The sequence below is a fragment of the Pipistrellus hanaki genome (assembly GCF_964339955.1).
Source record: "Pipistrellus hanaki genome assembly, chromosome: 12".
In the NCBI taxonomy this organism is placed as follows: Eukaryota; Metazoa; Chordata; class Mammalia; order Chiroptera; family Vespertilionidae; genus Pipistrellus; species Pipistrellus hanaki.
Window position 1 is genome coordinate 38,630,691 of NC_140514.1, and position 25,755 is coordinate 38,656,445.

The following is a 25,755-nucleotide window of genomic DNA, read 5'->3' on the forward strand; positions in this document are numbered from 1 at the left end:
TTGGTTTAGCAAGAATTGCTGTATGTGCTTGAGAGTAACAAAACTGTACTTCTTTAAAAATCTCTCCCGTTCAGATGTGTTGCCAGTGCAGCCTGGCCTCCCCCCACTCCCATTAGTTCTGATTAGGGAGGGTTGATGCCTGTCACTGCGTGTGATCTGGACCTTCCTTTGTGAGTCATTCCTTCTCTCATTTTCTCAGAGCAAATACAAATCGCCCATCAAATGACAAGTGAAGGCACCGGGGAGGCAAGGGGAGGGAAATCAGAGCCGAAATCTGTTAGCTATTTGGAGTAATTGGTTATTTGCTGTGTTTGCTGGTTGGGAAGCAGAGCACATACTTTACGGTCTCTCCTGTTACGGGGGCTGGAGTCACCCGCCGATATTGGATCCTTGTTGCCGGAGCCCTTGGCTCATGGCGCCTTTCCCCTGCTTGGCATTCCTGTGGTCTCCTCGGGGGTGCACCCCTCCTCCCTGGATGCACACTGCAGTGGGGACAGCCCGGGGTGAAACTTGTCTGGCAAACTCTGGGGCCTCATCAGGCAGGAGGAGGCCCCGGTCCCCTCCAACCATTGGTCCTTGCCTCTGTCTCCACCCTGCCATGCTCCCCTTTTCCCGAGAGGTCTTTGCCCTGTTCGATGAGGGACCTGTGTTCCCACCCAGAGGAAAAAGGTTCTTCTCTTCCCAAAGGGAAAGGCTCAGCTTTCCTTGGAAATCTACTGTACAAGACATTTTCTCTCAGGTCTAATTGAATGCCTTTTTTACCGCTATTGGTTCTGTCACCATTCTTGTCCCACCCCGGCCCCCTATCTTGGGTCAGAACAGTGCTTGGAACTCGTTGCTGAGCGCAGGTCCTCCTGAGGATGCTCAGTGAAGCCTACTCGCCCACCCAGTGTCTTCCACACCTCTCTTACATTCACTGAGGTATGGGGAAACCATACTGAATTAACAGCAAGTTCAAAATACAAGTATTTAAAAAGTAATGTGATTTTTTTTGTGTGTGTGTGTGTGTGTGTGTGTGTGCATGGAAATACACACAGTAACTAGGAAGTCAGTTGACTTTGGCACATAGTAGGTGCCCCCAAAATATTTTTAAAATTGAATTTAAGATAGTTAAGATTGGTGTCTATAGTTTGATGAATGCTTCTGCAGTTCTGGGAAGGCCTTCAAAAATAGTTTTTCTCTGAAGCAGATTGTTGGAACGCTTGTTAAGCAAAATTGTCTACATAAGCAGAATGAAGGGAAGGTAAGCTTTGGCCCAGGCCCTATTGGAATCATCTAGGATTCTGAATTAGTGATGTCTCATTGCTTTCTCCCTAAGTTTGAAGATTCTGATGGGATCCTTTTCATTCAACCTACTGGATAGATTCCATTTTTCTAGGCTTTCTGCATGGGAATATGTGGTCGTGCTGTCCTCCGAGGACCAGGTCATGGATCCATGTATCCACCCTAGGCTCCTGAGTTGGGAAAGGGACAGTGAGCTGGGATTTCTCACAGGGTTCCCCACCCCATTTGGGTCCCCCATCTGGAACAGGCCAATAGTCAGATTGACCCTTCTCTGCTCACCATCTGCTTGACTTTGCTAGATTTCAGGCACATTTATTCACTGGGCCTTTTGGAAGCAATTCAGCATTTTGGTTAAAGGTCTTCCCTTCCTCCCACCTCTGCTGGTCCAGCTTTAAGTAAGAGTAAGCAGAGCAATGATCCCCCTTTGACAGACATAGGGGCAGGACTGCGAAAGTGTCAACAAGAGGTTGAAAGCCCAGTGTTCCACTTGTGGAAATAATTAAGTGATTTTTGTTATGGGTGTGTGGAGTTCTGCTGAATCAACATGGTAGTTGGCTGTGGGCATATGTTTGTGTGGTTTGAGGGGGGCACAAGAGGCTTAGTATGCATGGGGTGAGGAAGGTTTGAAATTGGGGTATCTGCCTATGTGGGAGTTTGTCTGATCTGCATGTAGAAATGAGTACTTGTATGTCACGTCTGTGTTTGTATTAGTGTGCACATGAACAAACAGGCTCAGTTTCTTAAACCTTAGGACATTAATGAAAGAATTAGAGGAATCATCATGTCATGATGTCAGTAATGCAAATGTGAAGCTTTGGGGCAGCAGTATTGGGGATCAAAGTGATGATATTGGCAATGTCACCAAGAGCATTTATCATGGTAAACATTACGGGCCTCAGAATATCTTTACAGACATTAGTTCAGGGCCTCACAATAACCCCAGTGTTGGGTTGTTATGTCATTACCATCTTGATGATAATGATCTGTGCTATGAGAGAAATTCCTTTCAACACAGTCTAGATGTCTATCTCTGGGTTGACATAGGCAACGAAGGCCTGCTTAATTTTTTTTTTTTTTAAAGGACTTATGTTTTAGAGATGGGTGTATAGTTTAATGTAGTGACCCAAGGTTTCACATTATAACTTTGGTGATAAATACATTTTACCAAGAACTTTTCTCTTTGATTCAAGTGGTCATCACAAGTGCTATGACCCCTCTCCTATACTTTCCTCCCTTCTCAGAAAGGCAAGCTTAGGTTATTGTTGTCAGTTTTGCTGCCCATATTCATAAAATGTGTTAGGCCCAACGAATGAAGACGGGAAATTAAACCTTCGGAATGTGCTGTGCTGATTTGGGTCTTCGGAGGGATTAGAGTGCCCATTAGACTGGATCAGGGTTGGAGAAGCATGTCTTTGCTACATGGCTCTGGTTGCTCAGGAACTGAATGTTGGTTATTAGTTGAAATTGGAGAGGCTGCCAGTCCGTGCCTTGATCAGACTTTTTTGCTTGGCCGGCTGAACGATGAGGAGCCTTGAACCTTGAACATGGGAAAATAAAGTTTTAATGATCAGACTTCTTGCCAGAGCCCGAGATGACACTTCAACAATCAAGCCTTTTGCATTTGTTTCTTTCCCTTGCCATGGTCCAAGAGTGGATGCCTAGTTATTGCAAAATGAGGTCATGAACACACTTGGAATGAGAAAACATGTGACCCCTTTGGAGTTTTGGGTTATGGGATTACAGTAACATCAGAGGGTTGGTTGGCTTTGGCACACCTGGGTTAAGACCTGGAAGGGCTGTCCTCTTTCCACGGGGCTCATTGTTATGGCTAAGCTAACTTATTCTTGGACTTCCTGAGAAAGAGCAGGAAGAAGCAGGCAGATTAGTGAAATAGCAGAAATATTGTTTCTTTTTCTTTTTTTTTTTTTTACATTTTTAAAGTCCTCACTCAAGGATATTTTTTCTGTTGCTTTTAGATAGAGTGGAAGGAGGGGAGGGGAAGAGAGAGAGAGGATATATGGAGAGATGTGAGAGAGGCACATTGATTGGTTTGCTCCTGCATGAGCTCCGACCAAATTGGGGACTAAACCTACAACTGAGGTATGTGCCCTTGACCTGGAATTGAACTTTTGACCCTCCTAGTGCTTGGGCTGATGCTCTAACCACCTACCAAAATCAGCCAGGGCAGGAATAGTATTTTTTAAAAATTATATTTTTATTGATTTCAGAGAGGAAGGGAGAGGTAGAGAGAGATGGAAACTTCAATGATAGCAGAATCATTGATCTGCTGCCTCCTGCATGTCCCCTACTGGAGATTGAGTCCCCAACCCCAGCATGTGCCCTTGATTGGAATCGAACCCAGGACCCTTCAATCCATAGGTCAATGCTCTATCAAATGAGCCAAACTAGCTAGGGCAGAATGATATTTTCAAGTCACACCTTATTTTTTTTATAATTCAATTTAATATCTCTGTTGAGTTCACATTTTTTCCCAATGGCCGAAAAGTCCTGGTATTCTTCAACAGTGAAGATTTAATCTTAGTCAGTTTTGGGCTTTTACTCCTTGTCCTCTCCTCGGGAGGCAGCTAAATTCTGTATCGGGCTTCCATCATGTCATGACTTTCACAGGGAGGGATTCCTGGTCACCAGCATGTGTCCTCTCTGGACCTATCTGATTTCCACTGATTTCTGAGCACATACACCACACAGTCTTGTCATATTGTTCTCTTTCTCTCTTGCCTCGTTTTCAAGCCCTTCTGGAGAGCATGGTACAATTTGGCAGCTCTTTCATGAGCTCTGGGATCCACAGGAAATGACAAAGGCAGCCATCTTCTGCCAAATGCTCCATGACCTAATTCCTCTGGCAATCGAACCCAGGACCCTTCAATCCATAGGTCAATGCTCTGTGGTGGCTACTGTTTACTAGACCCCCAAATTTATGGAGGAGTATTTTTCTTATACATCTTTGGGCTAACCTAGAGGGGCAGGGTATGGGGGTGCCTTATCAGAAACCATCGCAAATCTCTAGTTCTTGCTTCTTCTCCCCCACTCTCCCCCCCCCCCCCCAGCCCCGTCTACATTTTCATCTCGCCCCTTTCTGGTGGGAAAACTGGCTGGACCAAACATCCTTTTAAACCCATTATTTTAATGGTATGTCATCTGCTTTGGGAGATCTAAAAGCCAAGGATCACCCATCCTCCTGCTAATTAGGCATTCATATATGCACCAATTATTCACTGAACTTCAAGTATGTGCCAGGCAATGTTCTAAGTCCCGGGGACATAGTGTTAAAAAGATAAAAATCTCTGCCCTATGGGGAAGGAGGCACAATAAACAAAATCCTAAGTAAAATATATTCGATGTCAGATGATGTTGGTTGTGAGGAGAAAAAGCAAGGAAAGGGGAATAACACTTGCTGGGAGTCATGATTTAAAATATAGTGAGTAGGAGGGTAAAATAGATTACAATTAAGTCAAGACTTGGAGGAGGTGAAGAGGGCACTTATGGTCTATCATGGGAATAGACTTCCTGCCATGGGAAGAGCATGCAGGTGCTGTAATTTTGAAGGACAAGGAAGGTCACTGTGGCTGGAGCAGCATGAGAAAGGAAGAAAGTAGGAGGACATGAGATCGGGGAGGAGTGAAAACCTCACCATGACGGACTTGTTGTAATGGCTTTAACTTTATTCCAAGGGAGTTGGCAAATCATTGGAGGGATTCGTATAGAGAGGTGACATATTCCAATGTGTGTGGCTGTTGTGTTGAGATAGATCTGGCAGCTAAGGTAAAAGCAAGGAGGCCAGTTAGAAGATGGTTGCAGCAATCCAGATGATGGAGAACTAGGGGATAAGTGGTCTGATCTGAATATGTACTGAAGATGACGCCAGGAGGATTTGCTCATGGATTGAATGTGGAGCATGAGGAACAGGAGTCCAAGGTAACTGCTTTGTTTTTGGCTTGAACATCTGGAAGGAAGAAGTGGCATTTATTTATAAGAGGAAGACTGTGGAAGGAGCAGGTGGGTGGAGGATGATCAGAAATTGGATTCTGTACATAGTGCATTTGAGAAATTAGTGGATGTCCAGTGGGATACCTAGTGTAGGATATATATGTGAAATAGGCAGCTGGAGTTCAGAGACATCATCCAGGCTGGAGAGAGCTCAACATGGGGTTCATCAATGCGTGTGTGATTTGAAGATGTAAGACCCGAGGAGAACCCCAAGGGAGTGATAGCGGATGGTCTCATCAGTGAGGAGCACTGAGACACTCAGATGATCAGAGGGTGAGAGACAAGGAGGAATTAGCAAAGACTTTGAAGACATGGCCAGTGAGATGGGAGGATCACTGTGCTCTCCTAAGCAAGGGGAGGGGGGGATGGATAGTTCAAGGAGAGAGGAGTGACTGCCTATATCAAATACAGCTACTAGATTGATTATGAGGCCCAAGTGATTGCCTGATGCTATTAAGCACAATGCTGACTATTCCTTTAAGATATTCTTATGCTAAGAAAGCTTCCTTTAATTTTTAATTCACTGAGAGTTTCATTTAGGAATAACTGAAACATTTTATCACCCTTGCTTCTTTTTTGCATGTTATGAATTAGGGGTTGACAAAGTTTTTAAAAATGGACAGATAGTAAATATTTTAAGCCTGGGGACATAAAGTGTCTGTCACAGCTACTCAACTCTGCCTTGTAGCTGAAAAGCAGCCATAGGTAATATTTGAATTATAAAACCAGGTAGCAGGCCAGTGGGCCACAGTTGCCAAATTTCTGTTATATATGATCAGGTGGGTTTTCTCTCCTTACTAGGTGATATTAAGGCACTCCTACGTACTGGAATAGTTGAACATGACCATGTCAGAGTTGCTGCAATAATCTCTTTGTTAGTATTTTATTTAAGATATTTACATCTTCATTTGGTAATAGGATCTCTCCCCCCCCCAAAAAAAAAATGAATGGGAAAACTTCATATTGTTTCTATGCTATGGAACAAAGGATGATTTATTAAGACTGATAGGATTTCTCCCCAAAGAAACCATCTTGGCTTGGTGTGTGCGTGTTTTTGTTTTTTTAAATAGTTCTTTGAGATATCTTTCACATTCAGGGTTACTGATTTCTTTGTTTTCTATTACTTTTGAATCAATTTTGGCAATTTATATTTTTCTAGAAAATCATCCACTTCATCTAGATTTTCCAAGGTGTTTTCATTGATTTGGATATGGTAAACCTCTTAATGTTTCTATTCTCCTCAAATTTCTTTTTATTTTATCTTTCTGATTTCTAATGGTATACCCATTTTTTTAATACTAGACTTGATAAATGCTTATTTTGTTAATCTTTTAAAAATTTTCTCTGGGGTTTAATTGTTAATTGTAATATCATTTTTTTTTCTACTAATATTAATTTCTACTTGTCACTTTCAATTTTTGGTCTTCCTACTTTTCTCTTTCTAACTTCTTATCAGATGATTTATTTTCGTTCCTTCTGTATAAAAGCAAAAACATTTAAGACTGAATTTTCCTTTAAGTTCATACTTGGCTACCATTCACAAATTTGGGAACATAGTCCTCTCACTGTTGATATTTCCTATGTATCTGATTTTAGTTGTGGTTTTCTCTCTGACTTAGAAGGGTTTTAAGAGCATGCCTTTAAATTTATATGGTTTGGGATTTTTAATTTTTAAATTTCTCATTAGTTTCCAGTTTTATTGCATTATGATTAGAGAGTGTGACTGATAATGGTTCATATTTTGACTTTATTGAAATTTGCTTTGTGGATTTTAATTTTTCTAAGAGCTCCAACGATGCTGGACAAGAAGGTATATTTTCTGTATTTAGATTACATAATGTTTGTCTATTTAATTGATACTGTTCATGGTATCTTTCATATTCGCTGTCTCCATATTAAAAAAAATTTACTTGACTTTTTAAGACTGAGGAAAGTGCAATAACTTTTCTGTATCTGTTGTGTTAATGTCATTTCTTCATACAAAACGCACAGGTTGTTGCCTATTTATGTCTGACTCTGAGCCTGAGTCGTTCACCCGAATCTCTAAGTATTAAATATCTGGGCTGGAGAAGAAAATAAATACTGAGGAGGAAAAAAAAAAGCTAAACGAAATTGCATTCTAACCATTTCATATGTGTACATGTGTGTATTTGGGGTGTGTGTGTTTGTATATGTACATTTTAGCATATATATCCCTTGGGCATGTCTGTACAAATACAGTGTTCCATGTGTTGGTGATTGTTTGAGTTTGACATGTGTGTCTGTATATGTTTATCCATAGTATCTTTTTCTTTAAATTGAACTTAAAACATCAGGGCTAAGTTCTGTCTTGCCCTATGCCAGCTTTTTCAAGAGTGGTTACAAGTGAGAAAGCTCTGCTACCTTATGTCTTAACACATCTGACCTTCTTTTCCTCTTTTCTGGCTACAGAAGCTCCTTCTGGTGAGTTGTTCAAATCGTGGCTCTCTGCAGTCCCATCCTCGCTCCGACCCCCGCTCTCTGTGCTGTGTACCTGGGAGTCTGGACACACAGGGGGGGTTAGGGCTATACTTTGAAGATGGGTCAGATGCTGAGAGCCTCATTCCACCCTTTCCCCATGGTGCTCGTTCAAGTTCCTGCAGCCTTTCCTCAGCTTGTGCTCACCTTCAATATGCCAGAACCCAAAGGACTGAGCATTGGCTTAAAGGGAGCCAGTAATACTTCCAGACTCTTGATGGTAGACATTCAGTTCATTTTATAGAATCAGAGGGGGGTCCTGGGAGATTTCCTGACTCGTCCCCTCGTATGGAGGGGGAAAGTGAGTCCCAGATGGGCTATCCTTACGCCTTGTCCTTGGCCCTTCCCACTGAACCGGTGAGCTTTAATGGTACTCACGGGTACTCACAGGTACTCACAGACCATGTGCCCAGCCCCTGGAGATTTTGTAGAGAGGCCTGGGGAAGAGTGACCTTCAGGAAGGTTGCTGACTCACTGGGTGACAACACACATACATGTAGACAGGACGCAGCTGGAGGTGTGTTCTACATACAAGAGCTAAACGGCCGTGTAGGCACAGCATGTGCAGGAGACCTGTGTGTACCATACATAACAGGCTTGTCTACCTTTCCTTACAAGTGTGAGTACCTGGAGGAAGGACAGGGCAGAGAGTGGGTTGTCACAACCTTCCTTTCTTCTCACCAAATTTTTCTCATGTACCATAATGTTTTTTGAATAATGGGCACTTAGTATTTGTCGATTTACAAGGAATTGACCTTGATTTGACCTTGGGGAGGCTGAGTTCCGGTATTTGATGCTTTCTTTTTTTTTTTTGCTGGGGTGAGGGCGGGTTCAGGATAGCTCTTTGGGGATCTGAGTTATCCTGGGTCTACTGCATCATATTTATAAATAAGACATTATTGACATTTCCCCCAAAGAGTTACCCTATGTAACCGTCACATTTTAGCCTCAGGCGATTCATGCCCACTTCCCAGAAAGGAAAAGGGAGACCTGAGAGCTTAACAGATCCACAGAATGAATGGGGGACAGGTCCCAGGCTATAGCTTCTGCCTCTTATGCACCATGCAGGTATTCAAATTCCCCCCCCCCTCCCAGTCTGTGCAGTCTTGGCTCCTGGAGAGTCAGGAAGTTTTAGCTCTCTGCTCCCCTAAAGTCACCCCAACAGGGGTGCTTTGAAGACCAGGCCAACCTGTAGGCCTTGCTAGTTGTTCAGTCCAGAAGGACTTTGCTTGGAAAGTTCTGTTTCTGAAATGATGGGTTTCTTTCTACCTGCTCAGGAGGAGGAGTTCATCGATTGGTGGAGTAAATTCTATGCCTCGATCGGGGAGAGTGAAAAGTGTGGCTCCTACTTGGAGAAGGACTTTGACACCCTAAAGGTGAGGCCTCTCTGATGTTCTCTTCTGTCTGTTAGCCATGGCACATGTGATGGGCACGGGAGACACAACCAAAAGAGAATAGATGTATATTTATGTTTGTCTCCTCATTTGGTACCTGAAGGCTGAAGAATCCGGATGAACTAATTGAGGTAAGAAAGGTCACCTACAGATTTAGAGCAAGAAGTCAATGTGGGCTGGGATAACCCAGAAAGTATTTTTGGAAGAATGCTAGAAAGCACTGAAGTGAAACGATGGGTGAAACGATGCCTGAGATTTGTTTTAAGATGCTCAAAAAAATAATAGTAAGGGGGAAGATAGATGGTATGGGTTTCCCTCTGTTAGATTTTCAAAATATTAACAATTTTTGAAATTGCAAAATGTTGAAAGTTGTTAAAGCTTAGAGATGGTACTTAGGGATTTGTTATACTATTCTGTAGCTATTGAAGATATTTGAACTTTTCTATGATAAAATTGTGTATCAAAGGGAAAAGGAAAGTCAGCTTAAGACTGTTGCTGTGATTACTCTCCATGTACAATTGGGACAGAAATTACCCAGTAAATATAAAAATGTGGTAAACTCTCTTTCTGTGGAAAGAAGAAAAGAAGCCCACCCACCCAAACAAACAAAAAGTTAAGGATGATTCAGAGAAATTCTGGTATTTTGAGGAAATTCCACAAATAGAATTACACTTTAAAAAAATGGGCTACTTTTGAAAAAGATAACCTGAGGTGATTCAAACTCACGTCCCAAAGGAGTTGTGTAGTGTCCTGGAGAGGGTTGCCAGATACAGTTCAGAATAACCAGTTACACTTGAATTTCAGGTAAACGTAAGCATGCTTCAAATGTTTCAGGAGACAGTCTTTTCTACAATTACTTTTTATTTATTTGAAATACAAATTTAACTGGGTGTCCTATATTTCCACTTGATATATCTGGATGCATAGAGATGAGGCTTCAGGCAGCAAGCTCTTCATTGACTTGGTAGTTGGGTATGTGAGGTTGGACAAAGAGACAGAACTATTTGTGTACCAGGAAAAAGGTTCAACACATTAGGTCTGGCGTGGTTTTACTGTAGCCTTGTCAAGAAATGAGAAAAACGAAGAGAACTCCTGCCAGGGTGGCCCATTATGTTGCTCCCCCATCCGCCTCTTGCTGCTCCCTCAGATGCCGGATGTTGAATTGGCACCAGGCCTCCAGTTTGACCTCTCTGAGATCTCTGACAGTATCCAAGAGAAAATGGGCTCTCTGAAAGTATGCACTCAACATGTTACTGAGTGGGATGGTTGGGGGGAAGAAGGGAGGGAAAGGGAGGGAGAGACAGATGTGAAAGAACACTGGTCCTTTAAGGATAAGTAAATAGAAGAAAACCACCACCATCAACATGAGACTGAAAAATAGCCTGCAGCAATATATAAAGAATGGAGTACACAGTGAGTAAAGAGAAAAATATATTTTGGTAATCATTAGCATAAGGGGGAAAACAACTCATAGTCTCAATAGCAAAAGATAGAGAACAAAAGATACAGCAAGAAAGCATAAAAAAAATCCCAGTAATCATAGGAAAATACAATAGAAAAAGAATAAAATATATTCATGTTCCTAATAAATAAAAAGAAATTAAACATAACTATTAAGTGATAAGGATTCTTAGAATGTAGCAGAAGTCATAGACATGTACTATCTTTCAAAGACATGTCTAAAGCAGTAAAACTTAGAATGGTAAAAAGTAAATATTTTGGCAAACCAAATAGAAAGGGATAGAATTTAAAGTGAAAAGAAAAGGAAACAAAATGGAATATTTTATATAAATAAAACATGTACATCTGAATGAAAGAAACCCCCAAATATGTTTGCATAGAACAAGAAATCTTAGAAATACTTAAAGCAAAAATGATAGGAGTATATAAGCTAAATTAAAATTACTGTGTGGATTTTAATGTACCTCTCTCCTAGATAGATGAAGCAGGAAATAAATAAGGAAATAAAATATATGAATAACAAAGTAAATGTTTTTAAGCTACATTAAGAGTAGCTTTATAATAGAGAATAAAAGTAATTAAAAATAGAAAATATATTTTTTGCTAACGCTCAGAGAACATTTACAAAATTTGATCATATATTAGTTTAGTAATATGTTACCAAAAGCAGAAACCATACAAGACAGATTAAAATGTAATAAGATGAGAAATTAATAGCAAAAGTTTAAACAAAAAGACCAACCACTTGGAAATTTAAAAAGTATTTTATTGGAACTTCCAGTATGAACATGGCTGCATACGTCAGCATTTTTCCCCTTTCCTTCTGGAAATCATTCAAACCCACAAACTCCATTTTCAGTAAAAGTTGGAAACAAATAAAATTTGCAGACTCCAAAATACATGTAAGGGTTGTCCAAAGGCAACTGAGATTGGGTAGAAGCCACTCGGCAGTAAATTAAGAGAAGATGCATGGAAATGATGAAAGGTCATAGTGGTAGCAGATCTCAGGAAACCCTGACTCTCTAATAAAAGAATGCTGATAACTATTTAAGGCAGATTATAAGTACATGGGGGCTTATTATCTCTTCTCTTTACTGTCCTGTGTGCTTGGAAATTTCATAACAAATAGTTAAAAAATATAGTTCCTGAAATTGAGGTTTGACCATAAAATATAAAAGTTATATCCCTTGTTCACCACAATGGATATGGGAACTTGGAAGACAGGCTCAGGCTGGTTACAAAAGCCTCTTAGAGCCTATTTGGTTCACAGAAGCTGAGAAGGTAGAGCTACATAAGAATTACACAGATGGGTCGTATTTGCAGGAAGCTGTCTGCATCTGTGGTGGAACAAAAGAAAGAATTCATATAGGAAAATCCAACACATTTAGTGACAAGCAATAATAAAAGAAATAACACAGCATTAATTTTAAAATGCTATGAAAAAAGGAAGAGAAAATTTAAATCATAACCAAAAGAAAAAGATATGTACCCACCAGAAAAAGTTTGCCAAGGAGCAAACAAGATGACATATTTTGCTATAAACTCTTTAGAAGTGGGAAGTCAGAATACAAAGCAGAAATGGAAGAACTCAAGGGATCAAGATGAGAAGAGATGAAATATGAACTGATAGGATTCAGCAAAGAAAGAGAAGGAAACAGAAAATTGGAAGGAGCCCAAGGTGTAATGTCCACCTTGGAAAACACAGTAAGGGGCAAAGAGGACAGAAATGGTGAAAGTAAACACAAGGAAATGCAAATAAAGAGTTATAAAAAAGAAAGAAAAAAAGACATATACTAGTAGATGTCAGGGAAAGAGATCCAACATTTGCATAATTGGAGCTTCAGAAGAAGACAAATGAAAAAATGAAATAAAACAAATAAGTACTTGACAGTTTAATAACATTTCACTGAGATAAAAGAATACTTGAATATACATATTAGAATGTCCACTTTGTGTAAGGGAAAATTGACCCAGATTGATCAATCCCAAAACAAATCCTAGTATATGTTATTGGACTTTAGAGATAAATATAAGTGTAAAAGTAGACTAAACTTATCATATGCCATATCAATCACTTATGAATAACAATTGAAATCAGATCTCAGAATAAAACCTAAATCTAAAATAAAAACATTCATAAAGGCTGAAAATAAAAAAAAAATGGGGAGAATGTGTGCCTGGCAAATGCAAACAAAAAGAAAGCAGAAGTCACAATCTTCAATCTTCACATTAGATGAAAGTGCATTCAAGTCCCCAAAGTAAGGGAGGCAAAGAATGGCACCTAATACCATTAAATGGATCAATTCTAAGAGATGATAGTTTTGAGAGTATCTATGTGCTAAATAATTTATCAATACTTACACAATTTCTGTTGAGAAGATACAAGAAGAAATGGAAACACCCTGGTAGGTAGATTTAATTCTATTTTCTCAGTTCATGTCAGGTCAAGGGGACAAAAATGTGAGAGGATATAGATAACCAGCATAATTATTAACTTGATTAAACCCTGCAGCCTGAAAATATAGATTGCACAGTTATAAAAATTGACCATGTAATAGGCCACGAAGAAAACCTTAATAAATTCCAAAAAGTGCCAATGCCACTGATAATGTTTTTTGATCATACCATAAAATTGAACTTACTAACAAGATCAAAAGCCCCCAAAAACACTTCTATCTAGAAAAAAAAAATTTAAGCCCCCCCCTCTTTTTTAGCAATTCTTGGTGAAAAAGAAAATATAAACCAAAATTTCAGAATATTTTGGAAATGATAAAATGCTCCGCATTAGCATTTACTGGTTATAGCTAAAGCAGTCCAGAGGAAGTTTGTAACCTTAAAAACTTATGTAAACTAAAAAGAAAGAATGAAAACTAATGAAGCATCTGGCTCTTGGATAAAATAATAAAGTAAAACTATGATTACGGAATGCCAAGAAAATGAAAACATTATACAGCAAAAACAAATGGGGCAGTGCCAAGGCAGTAGGAAGCAGAGATGATTGCAGAGCAGTAAGTATTTTTCTTATCAGAATAGAGGGAGCAAAGTAAACAAAGCTTGAAGTGATAAAGTTAGATTTTAAAAAAACAAAACAATAGAAAGAAGAAAATAATAAAATAAAAAATAAGGAACTAGAATGGAGAAAATGGTAGGATTGAAGAATCAAAAGACTGGTCCTTTGATTGAAATGAATCAACTGTATAAATGGAGCAAGAAAAAAGTCAAAATGATGCATATCAAATGTTAGCCAAACAATGAGTTGTTATATTTTGGGAATCAGAATATAAGGCAATGGTATTTTCTTTATATTTACTTGTATTTTATATTTTGTAATAATGAACCTATGACACTTGCATAATGCTTTCTTGGAAAAGCTAGAACTTGAGCTAGTTCTAAATGAGAAATAATATTTAGCATTATGAGAAAGGAACTTACCTGAACTCTCTTGTCACTTTCAGATATAAACAACTTAGCATGTCTGCTAGGTTGTTGAATATCACTATTTATTAGGTATATTTTATTTTCTAAAACAGAAAACCACTGCTTTGTTTGAATCTAAGCACTTCCAAAATACTGTCCTAACAAATAAAAGTCATTGGCTGTTTGGGAGGAATGAAGTAAATAAATTGAGTTCACAAATTTAAAGTGGTGCTCAACAGGCCCACTTGGCCCGGTATTTGATCCCACTGCCATTTGGACATCAGGACAATGAGCACTATGGCTTGACATGCTGACCTGTGAATTTTCCAAAGTTCTGTCTTGATCTTCAAACAAAACGTCAGTTAGCTTTTCATGCATTTGTTTGACTATGATCTTATTCCCTTGAAAAAAAAAATGTACCACCTGTGTATGAGATGACTCTCAGATACCTAGAATACTGCCTTAACCAGAAAACCCTGTTCCCCTGTGGCACTAAATTAATGTCTTCCTCTTACTCTCTTCTCTACCACCCCCTCCTTTGCCTTTTTAATCTGCACTATTTGCATCTTTGTTATCTCTGCCTTGGTACTTCTTTCGTTCTCCGGCCTCTCTTCCTCCTTGACCACTCTCTTATCTCCACCTCTCCCACTTCCTCTCCTCTTTGCCTACGTCCCTTTAATTTGCTTGTGGTCTTTCCCTCTCATTTTCTTCCCTCTTCTCTCTTTTCCTTCACTCGAACACTGTCATGTTTCCTCTGCCTTTCTCTCTTTTCCTGTCCCATTCTCTTGTCCTGCATGTGGCAGGTCTATGACACACAACTGGAGAACGTGGAGGCCTTTGAGGGCCTGTCTGATTTTTGTAACACCTTCAAGCTCTACCGGGGCAAGACTCAGGAGGAAATGGAGGACCCATCTGTCATTGGGGAATTTAAGGTAAGGCCTTGAGGACATGTTTGTAGCCAGGGAGATGTAAGACTGTCAGTGAAGCGGTACTGTAGTAATATCCATATGACTGTGGTGCTAATGCTGGTGACCATGTGGGTGATGGAGGTGGTGATAGTGATGGCGATGCTGCTGATATGGAATCTGATGGTGGTGATGGGAAGGCATTGGGCTTCTTTGATCTCAGTGGTGATGACTCTGGCAGAGACGAAAGTCATGATCATAATGAGGATTGTGTTGGTGACAATGATGATAAAAATAAAAATTGACTCCTCCTTCTTTTTAGGGCCTTTTCAAAATTTATCCCCTCCCGGAAGACCCATCTGTCCCCATGCCCCCAAGACAGTTCCACCAGCTGGCTGCCCAGGGACCCCAGGAGTGCCTGGTCCGCATCTATATTATCCAGGCATTTGGCCTGCAGCCCAAGGACCCCAATGGGAAGGTAACATTTTTAGAGCTCTCACCTGCACTCAGAGGTACAAAGGGCTACAGAATCTGGATACACCTCTGTCCTAGGAAGTTCACAGCAACCCAGGAAAACCAGACAAATATACAAAGCTGAGATGTGGCTGGCAGGAGTTCTATCAAGGGCCAAGAGCCCTAAGAGTTCAGAAAAGGCCTAAGTCAGTACAAGACATTGAAATAATGAGGAAGGCTTCCTGAAAGAATAGGATTCTTAAGGATTGATGGAGTTTTGATAGGCTGGGAGGGAGGAGAAAATAGTATTTTAGGAGGCATCAAAAACCTCTGCAGAAGTTCTCTAGAAGACTTCTTCGAGTATAAGGATAAGGCCTAAGGAGAGGCAACCTTGAAGGTGTAGTCTGAAACTTGTCTTGGTAGGAGTTCCAGTGGTGGGGGAAAGAGATAAGTGGCATAGGATCAGCAGTTCTGCTGTGCCATGATGGACCCTGGGGCTAAAAGAAAAATCAGTAATACTGATGCTGTGTTTATTTAAACTTTGATATTTTGTTGATCATGGACTGTTGGCATTGATTTTAATTTTTTAAATACTTCATTAAAACATTGCTTATCTTGATGACTGAGTTTTTTTTGGCCCTCCTTTTAATTTTATGCCTGAGGCAAGTACCTCATCACCTCTCTCTAGTCCTGGCCCTGAATGAAAGAGGGGAACTTGAAGGAGGGCAGGAGTCTGGAGTTATGGGGAGGTGGTGGGGGAGAGGCAGAGTTAAGTTGGAAAGGGAGAGGAAGAGGGAAGAAGAGAGGCAGTGGGGGTGATTGGAGTTCAAATGTATGAGGCTAGGGTCCTCTCCTGACCCCTTGGATGTAGGCCTAGCATGTGTCCTTGAAGTTGTGGGTAAAGGCCTAGTGTCCTACCCTGGGAGCCCAGGATTTCAAGGTGAGAAGTCATGGTTGCTGGAGGCACTACCAGGGGCCTCCAGGATGTGGTAGTGACCAATAATCAGCTCATGCGCTTGAAGACCTCTTGAAGCCAAGAATGACTGTGAGCACTCTCCGGCCCCTGCTCCTGGCAGCTAGTGGAGGGAATTCTGCTGCTCGTAGGAAGCATTCAGGGAAGGCCACTGGGGCTGGGTTTGGCTGACAAAGTCTGGCTGTCTCTCTCCTTTTCCATCTGCTGAAGCAGAGGTCACAGAGAGGACCCCAGCTTGGCCCAATCACCCATGTCAGACAAACTGGTATGCTTCTGAGGATATCAGCCTGGCCCACACCTACCTTCTGCCAGTGGGGAAGTGGGTTGGGGATATGGAGGACTCAGGTACCCCATGTCCACTGCTGAACTGTGGCTAGAACCCCACCTCAGGGCCAAGTGGTATGGTGTGCAGGTCCCTGGCCTGGCAGGATGACAGGATGACAGCTCCTTGATGGCTGGCCACCTAGTCCCATTGGGAGGCAGAGGGCTGAAGAGGCCTCAAAGATATGCCGGGGAAGTGATTTCACTAAAATCTCTCTGTCTCCTCCTTCAGTGTGATCCTTACGTCAAGATTTCCATAGGGAAGAAATCGGTGAGCGACCAGGATAACTACATCCCCTGTACCCTGGAGCCTGTGTTTGGGAAGTAAGTCGGGGCAGCCTGGGTCTTGGAGTGGAGGTGTCAGTCTGGGTAACCCACAGCCCTTGGGGGAGACGTGGCTGCCTTTGGGAAGTCCCTGATTCCTGGAGCAGAACTGTATTCTCTAAGTCTTGGCTGTCTAAGGGAGTAACCTCAGCTAGTTCCTCATTGGGCGCTAAAGGCTTGAGTCCTGGCAGAAACTCCTAGTTAAACCCATAAACAATGATCTCAAAGTCAAAAATCTAAATAGGAACCCAGGGCATGCATTTGCTAGTTAGTCTCTCTCTCTATTTTTTTTTTTAGGATTATTGGAATAATTTTTGGAATAATTTTAGATTTATAGAAAAGTTACAAAGATAGTACAATTTCTGTATTCCCTTCACTCAATTTCCCCCACTGTTGACATCTGACCAAACCATGGTATATTTGTCAAAACTAGTTAATTGATATTGGTGCATTACTACTTACTTAACTTTAGACTTTATTAGGATTTTGACAGTTTCCCCCCTAATCCAGGATCCCTCATGGCATTTAGTGATTACCCTCTTGGCTGCGCCTTTGTAGTGGTTAGATAGAGGAAGGGTGTGAACTCAAGAGAGTAAGGTGCTTCAAGGAAAGGAAAGATCAGTCCCATTGCACAGGAGCAGCTCCCAGACATCCAGATCTGCTTGCTCTTTGGATGTGAGCTTATTTAGGCAAAAGAAAGGAGAGTCACAGAGGGCGGTCGGCAGCTATTACTCTAGCCCTTGTAGGAGATGGCGGGTGTTCCGATATTGTTAAGTGACACATTGGATTTACAAACTGGTAGCTACCAAGTTAGCTGTGGTCACTCAGCCCAACAGCAGAGACCCCGTGAGCCTGGGGAAGTGCCATCTTTGAAGGTGAAACAGCCTTTGGCAGGGATGAGCCATCACCAGCTGGGACGGGAGGAAGGGCTGCAGAGAAGATGGGGGCGGGAGCTCTACTCGGTGAGCTTCAGTGGCCAACATGGGGGCACAGGCTCATGGGTGGCAGATCGGCAGATCAGGCCTGTTTACCATGTGGGGGGGGGCGTGGAGGTTGGGACCAGGCCCACTTTGTTTCCCCACCTTCCCCACTGCACGGCCAGGCTGGTCTGCCTGGGGTTTCAAGTCTCCCTCAGATCACAGCAGAAAGTTTCTCTCTCTATAACCCATGTGTTGAAGTGGTTGAAGCACGACTCAAGAGATAAAATCAAAGCACATTTGTTTTTGTCTGCTGGTGTCCTGTAAACATTTATTCTGTGGGTTGCCTTCCTCATTCCCTGAGTGGAAACTGTGACAGGCAGGCAATCAGGCAGCTTGCTGCTCATGTTTAGACAATGCATTTTGTCCTAAGCCCACAGTCTCAAGTTGGTAACTAGAGTGCCCATGCATGTGTAATTATGAACACCCTGGATGGCTGGAGGGGAATGGCCCCCTCTCCCAGCTGGTCTACCTTGGGTACAGCTGTGTGCAGCATGTGGATGTGTGTGGCTTGCCTCTCTGCCTGGCATCTCTTCCTCCCCCTCTGGCTAGCACTGAGGTTCCTGATTCCTGCAGGGCCAGGACTCTGGGAAGTATCAGAGCAGAGGGCCCATCTCACTGTCCTGGCTTCCCGGTGCCCTCTGGGTGTCAGATGTTTAAAACTGATTTATTTTCTGGTGGGTGCTTTCCAGGAGCCTGAGTCCCCCCCTGCAGCTCCTGGGATATGGCAGATTCTGTGTTTCTTCAGCTGATGGCCTCCATTTCCTGTTCTCAGATGGGCCTCTCCACAGTCTCACTGTTGGAGCCCCAAGTCCGGAGGGGCAGGATTCAAACTGGCTCCAGTCTGGCCTTGTGGCGGTCCAGCCAAGATGGGAGCAAAGTGGCTCCTCCCAAGTAGAACCCCTCTTTTCTCCCTGCCACAAGCTCTTTCTCTTCCTCGAGGGTGTGAATGTGTGTCGGTGCCAGGCTGTCTCCCTCCGCAGAGAGCTCACTGGGGAGAAGGGCCAACACCTCCACCTTTGACCCCCAACTAGGGTGGGGGTCTCAGAGCATAGCAGGAGCTCTCTCCAAAAATTTCTTTACAATCCTCTCTCTATCCTACTCCGGAAGCCGGTGTGAAGCCCCAAGAGTCCTGAAAGTGGGTCCCAGGCCAACATCCTCTGGGTGACTCCAGAGCTCTGGAATCTTGCTCTGGTGTTTCACCTCTCTGATGTCCTGCGGGGAGCTTCAGTTTTAATGTTCTGTGTCAATTTATTCACTCATTCTGTGGTCAGATGGGTACTGTGTGCCCAGCCCAGGTTATTTGGGAAAACCACACACACACACACACACACACACACACACACACACACACACACACACAGCGGTGGGTGGTGTGTGTTAAGAGCTACTGGAGACCCAAGGAGGCAGGAACCGCAGGGCCACTCCTGGGAGGGGAAGAAGAAGCAGGGATGGGTTTCAGGATCCTCCTTAAGCTGTGCTACCCTCTTGAGTTCCCACGGTGTCCGGTGCCATGAAGGAGCTGGCATTGTCTGACATCTGCGCCCACCCCTGCAGGATGTTCGAGCTGACCTGCACCCTGCCTCTGGAGAAGGACCTGAAGATCACTCTCTATGACTATGACCTCCTCTCCAAGGACGAAAAGATCGGGGAGACGGTCATCGACCTGGAGAACAGGCTGCTGTCCAAGTTTGGGGCTCGCTGTGGGCTCCCACAGACCTACTGTGTGTAGGTGCACAGGGGCAGGCTGCTTCTCTGACAACAATCCCACCCCCTCAAATACTGAGCATGTATTGTGTGCCAGCTCACCGGTGTTCTCTCACTCAGTCCAACTGGGTCTTGTGCGAACTCCACAGATAAGGAAACTGAGGCCCAGAGACATTATAGCTATTAAGTGGTGGGACTAGGATTTGAACCTGTTTGTCTGACCCTAAGAACCTTGCTCTTCATGTTATGATCCCGTTCTCCTTAAGAACCCGTAGAGGGAAAGAGAAAAGGAGATCGTGGAGAGGCAGACAGACAGTGAGACACATGGGCCCCAGCTGAACCCTGAGGGGGTTTATGTTAGGTGCAGTCATGTGTGGACAACCTCCACCCACTTCCTACCAACTTGGCTCTTATTTGGGTCTGATTCTCTAAATGTGGAAATTGGAAACATCTAAGTTCCAATTCTGTGGGTATGTTATTAGAACAAGTCCTGTTATCTACGGGTCTCAGTGTCTCTATCTGTAAAGTGGAGATCCCCAGTCATGGTGAACGACCAGATGGGGTGCCCACTGTGCAAGGGAAGGGTGGGTGATGTTGTGCATGTGGGTACACAGGTCACTGCACGCCCCCTGCCCTTATCAGTGTCCTGGAGCATCTCATGTTTGCCTTGTGTTTGGCCTCAGCTCTGGACCGAACCAGTGGAGGGACCAGCTCCGCCCCTCCCAGCTCCTCCACCTGTTCTGCCAGCAGCACAGAGTCAAAGCCCCTGTGTACCAGGCAGACCGCGTGACGTTCCAGGATAAAGAATACACCATTGAAGAAATAGGTGAGCTGCCCCCTGACCAGGAAACCTGTGGACTCTTCTCTGCCTCCTTCTCTCTTATTGGCTCTGCCCTGTCATAAAGGGGCCAAATGGACACAACCCACACCAGTAGGGTGGCACAGATGGGCTTGGTACTCTGGAGATCAGCACTTACCTGTGACCCTGCTGTAAAAATAAGAGGTCAAGGTGGAGCCAAGGTCAGAGCTCAGTCCAGGATGAGGCCCTTCTGAAGGCAAGAGCAGGGGTGAGTCTGAAGCCCTGGTCAGGGTCATGATTAGGATCAGTCATCTTCTGGCTTTGGGAAGTCAGACTTTGATCTGAGTTTGGGGTACAGCGCATCTGAGAAACAGTTTTCTACCTGAGCCTATTTGTCCCTGATGGCCCATTCTCAGCTCCCACTCACAGATCCTGAACCTAAAGCATGCACAGGGCAGGCAGGAAGTCCTGCAGTCCCCACCTCCCCCCTGGGTCTGCCTAATGCTCATGCCTGAGAATCCCATCACATGCTTCCTGCATGTGGAGGTGCCCATAGGCCTGCATCACCCACCCGGATGCAGAGATGTTGGTTTCAGAGATGTCTGATGTCAGAGCTGGTGCTGAGGCTAGACAAGGGGAACAATGGCTTTGACTACCCCATCCCAAATCCCCTCCTTCTCGTTCTGTTTTGCTGACTCCCAGGTCACGGCTGAGCCAGCATTAGGCCCAGCTCTATTCTCTTTTCCTTAGAATGTGCATCTGTTTTAGGGGCGGTCTCATTTCCTTCTGCTAGTCTGTGAGCAGTGTTAGCCCGGAGGCCGGGGCTCATGGTCATACATTGGTAGGAAAGGAAAGCCAGAAAGTTAGAGTTTTGAGGACTTACATTGGCCTGATTTGCAGATAAGGCGGTTGAGGCCTCGAGTGGTTAATGACCTGCCCAAAGTCACACAGCCAGGTGGAGCAGAGCCAGATTCATGGGCCCATGGCCCTTCTGTGATACCCTGCTGCTGCTTCCTTAGTGACACCTATTAAAGGGGACAGGAAAGGTTTGATGAATGAACGTGTGTGTGTTTGTGTGTGTGTGCCCATGGGACTGAACACGGGCACACCTAAGTATACATACCTTTGTATGTGTGTATAGATATGTGGACCCTCTGACCCCCAGTCAAGGTGTCTCCTGGGAGCTCCAAGTTTAAGTTGCTGGCTGGTTGGCCAGGCTCGTTAGAGTCAGAACCATCCCTGAGTCCTCACTTGGTCCAGCACCAGTCCCGGGTAGGGCAAAGTTCCCCCTGGAAAGCACGAGGGGGAGGGGGGTACTCATGTCCAGTCATGCACCTTTCCTAATTGAGTGTGTGGTCTCAGCCGTCCTGCTGACCAGCTGGGTGACTGCTCTGTGCTTCATTTCTGTCATCTGTACAATGGGGATAATCATAGCACTTACCTTCTAGGGTTATTATGAGGATTCAGCCTGTTCTATCTGGGAAGAACAGTGCCTGATTCCTGTTTATAAGTGCTATTATTTTAGTTACTGCTACTAAGAGAACAGCTTGCACAAACCAGAGAATAGCACTAAGAGCATGTAGATGCCCAATCTGGGAAGAGAGGTTACTGAGGCTCAGAGTTTGGAGTAGTCAGGGAGGGAGGGTTTCTGGGAAGGGGTGGGTTTTGGTGGGCAGGCAGGATTTGAATGGGTGGGAAAGAGGAAGAAGAGCTTTATAAAAGAGGCTTGGTAGAAATGATGACAATGGGGAATCTGGAGTTTAAGCCTGGAGCCCATGGACAGCGAGGTTCCCCCTACAGAGGGTGAGACGTGAGGACTGGAAGAAGTATGTCTGGGCTTGGGTGAGGCTGTTGGGGTTAGGGGCATCCTTAGGACTACTGGTTGCCCTATCTCTTGCTCACTCAGCCCCAGAAACGTTTCTGTCTTCTTTGCTGCAGAGGCTGGCAGGGTCCTGAACCCACACCTGGGCCCAGTGGAGGAGCGTCTGGCTTTGCACGTCCTTCAGCAGCAAGGCCTAGTCCCTGAGCATGTGGAGTCTCGGCCGCTGTACAGCCCCCTCCAGCCAGACATCGAGCAGGTAGGACGTTACCCATCAGGCCCCAGAGTCCCCAGCCTTAAGCTAGCACCACCTCAAGGACAACATGGACATCCCAGAGGCACCACCGGGGACCCCAGGGTTTGGCCAGCCCCTTCTTGAGGGTGTTCCTCTTCAGTCTGAGTGGTCACCACTGTTGGCCTTCCAGGACACCTCTTGGGCCTGGCCTCCTCAGGTTACCTGCAGGCCCTAGGGCCTGGGGAATGAGGCTGAGTTGCCTCCTTCATCCCTGTGTAGGACAGACCTCTGACTTCCCATGAGTCATTCCAAAGCCTTGCTGCTTCAACCTAGCCTCGGTGCCCTCCTGTGTCATCAGTCAGTGACATCTCAGTTGGCTGGCCCCGTGCTGGGCTGCCGTGGGGAGTTCAGACAGGGTGACCAGCATCCTGTGACAGAATGGCAGAGCAGCCATAGAGAACAGTCATCAGGAGGGCCAAGGGTGTCCTGCCACGCAGGAGGGTGAGCAGAGGGACAGCAGGCCCAGGGTAGGTGAGCTCAGGAGAAAAGAAAGGGTTTCAGGCCAAGAAGGGCGAGGCAGCCATGAAGGTGCCTTGGAGAGAGGACCCCATCTCTGCTGTTTGGAACTGAGCTCTCCTCCCCTTGGTGTTGTGGCCACCAGCTCCCCAGAGGGACACAGCCCCTGTCCAAATGTCAGCTCTTGCCTTCTCTAGCTCTGTGGCCCTGAAGAATTTGCTGCAACTCCTGTTCCTTCTTCTCTAAGATGGGGGGAGAACAAACACGTGGCTTGCGGAGATAGGGAGCTGAAGGGCGGCAGGTAGATGTTTTCATGTTGCAGAAATCCTTGGAAACTTTCTAGGATGAAACAGGCTCTCTGACTCCCCAGGACTTTGAGCATGCCATCCCCTTTGCCTGAAATGCCCTCTCCCCTTTTCCATCTGGCACACTGAATCTCAGCTCAGAAAGCGTCATTTCTGAGAAGCCTTCTCTGAACCTGGACCCCCCAGGCATAGATCCAAGTCATCAGACTCTGGGCCAGTGGGCTCACCTTTGCAGTTGGCCCTGCGGTCCCACTTATGGCACCTCCCTTATGAGGTGATGAGCCTCTCCATGGCCGGCCTGAATTTTCTCTGTCATGTGCCCCAAGAGCAGATGGTCATAGATTGTTGGTTGAATGAGAAGGATGTGAGAGAACACGGTCTTGTCTCCTCAGGGGAAGCTGCAGATGTGGATTGACCTGTTTCCAAAGGCCCTGGGGCGGCCTGGACCTCCCTTCAACATCACCCCACGGAGAGCCAAAAGGTGACTTGCTCCAACCACAGGCTTAGAGCTGAACAGGGTGGTGGGATGGTCCTCACCAGCTTGGGTGGGTCAAGGAGGTTGTGCTTGGGCTAGGCTTTGGACCACCCAGACCACAGGGTCCCAGTCTTGTCCAGCCAGGAAAGCATCAAAGTCTTCTTGGGTGAGGTGGCTTCTTGGCTCCTAGTCAAAGACCTCCCACCCACTGGTGGGAAATCCATGTGATTTGAATAATTCTTCTCCACAGGTTTTTCCTGCGTTGTATTATTTGGAACACCAAGGACGTGATCCTGGATGACCTGAGCATCACAGGGGAAAAGATGAGCGACATTTATGTGAAAGGGTAGGGAGTCGTCCTCCTGCCCACCTATCCCAGCTCCATGGTGGTGCCCCATTGGGAAGGGGGCTCTGGTGTAGGGAGGCGGAGGAAAAGAAAGGAAGGAGGGTTTAAGGGTGTGACCTCTGCCTTTGGGGAGTTATTTCCAGGCTAGATTTCTTCTTCCACAATAATATTTGAGTTGAGGATGTCCGCCCAGAGAAAGTTTAAAATATTTAAAAGTTTGTGGCATAGTTGGTACATCATGGAGATTTCTTGAGAATGATTTCTCCTTTATAATTTACCATTACCTTCTTAATGCCTCATTTGCCCAAGGTGAGGATGCATATTGTGGTGGAAACCTTAATTGGGAATGTTCTCTAAAAATGTTTATGTCCAGTTGGATGGTTGGCTTTGAGGAACACAAGCAAAAGACGGACGTGCATTATCGGTCCCTGGGAGGCGAAGGCAGCTTTAACTGGAGGTTCATTTTCCCCTTCGACTACCTGCCAGCTGAGCAAGTCTGCACCGTCACCAAGAAGGTACTCACTTTCCTGTCCCCAAGGGTACTAGCTCCTGGGCTTTCTAATGTCAGCGTGATCGCACTACCAGCACTGGCATGCCATAGTCATACCCTCCCCACTGCCCACCACTGTTGGAACAAGCACTGACATCATTGAGGAATAATCATCACCATCGTCCCCTCAGTGCCATTCTCCCCTCACTGCCAATGTCACATTGTCCATTATTCCCTCACTGCCAGTGTCCCATTCTCCTTTTCTCCCCACTAAGTCACCACATTAATGTCCATGTCATCACACCATTGTCCCCTCACTGCCAATGTCACATTCTCCATTTTCTCCTCACTATGTCACCACACCATTGTCCCTTCACTGACAGTGTCACCACACTATTGTCCCCTCATTGCCAACATCACCACACCATTGTCTTCTCACTGCCAATGTCACATTCTCCATTGTCTCCTCACTGCCAATGTCACCACACCATTGTCTCCTCACTGCCAATGTCACCACACCATTGTCTCCTCACTGCCAATGTCACCATACCATTGTCCCCTCACTGCCAACATCACCACACCATTGTCTCCTCACTGCCAGTATCACCACACCATTGTCTCCTCACTGCCAATGTCACATTCTCCATTGTCTCCTCACTGCCAATGTCACCACTACCACTGTCCCTCAAGACATTGCCACAGTTTCTCCCACTCTGCTCCATTACTGCCAAAGCCACCATCAACATCTTCACCATTCCTCTACTTCTTCCACTCTCACCATTATTGCCATTGCTGGCTTTGCTGCCATCCCACAACCATCCCTTACTGGTGCCACAATCATCATATGTAGCTAAGTCCAAATCCAAAATCCACTGCCTTTCTCCAAATCCTAGATAAACCAATCAGGAGGAAGAGTCACGGGGTCTGGGTGGGAAACCAGTATGGCCACCATTGGGGCAGTGGGGCAGACCTGTGCAAGCATGTCAAACTTATGGCCCACGGGCTGCAAGCTTGACATGCTTGCTGAGAGCTTCCCAAGGGTGCCTACCT

The 25,755-nt window shown here is 44.6% G+C and overlaps 1 protein-coding gene across 21 annotated transcripts in view; it reads left to right on the forward strand.

Annotated features, from left to right (window-relative positions):
• DYSF (dysferlin) overlaps positions 1–25,755 on the forward strand; it is a 192,137-nt gene that overhangs the window by 153,393 nt on the left and 12,989 nt on the right. For all 21 annotated transcript variants that reach the window (XM_084901152.1, XM_084901143.1, XM_084901159.1 and 18 more), the window contains 10 exons: positions 9,066–9,164; positions 14,864–14,992; positions 15,288–15,443; positions 16,945–17,036; positions 19,571–19,741; positions 20,404–20,546; positions 22,458–22,597; positions 23,787–23,875; positions 24,120–24,215; positions 24,589–24,730. In XM_084901152.1, coding sequence (XP_084757278.1) covers positions 9,066–9,164; positions 14,864–14,992; positions 15,288–15,443; positions 16,945–17,036; positions 19,571–19,741; positions 20,404–20,546; positions 22,458–22,597; positions 23,787–23,875; positions 24,120–24,215; positions 24,589–24,730 — 1,257 coding nt within the window. The remainder of the gene's footprint in view (positions 1–9,065; positions 9,165–14,863; positions 14,993–15,287; positions 15,444–16,944; positions 17,037–19,570; positions 19,742–20,403; positions 20,547–22,457; positions 22,598–23,786; positions 23,876–24,119; positions 24,216–24,588; positions 24,731–25,755) is intronic.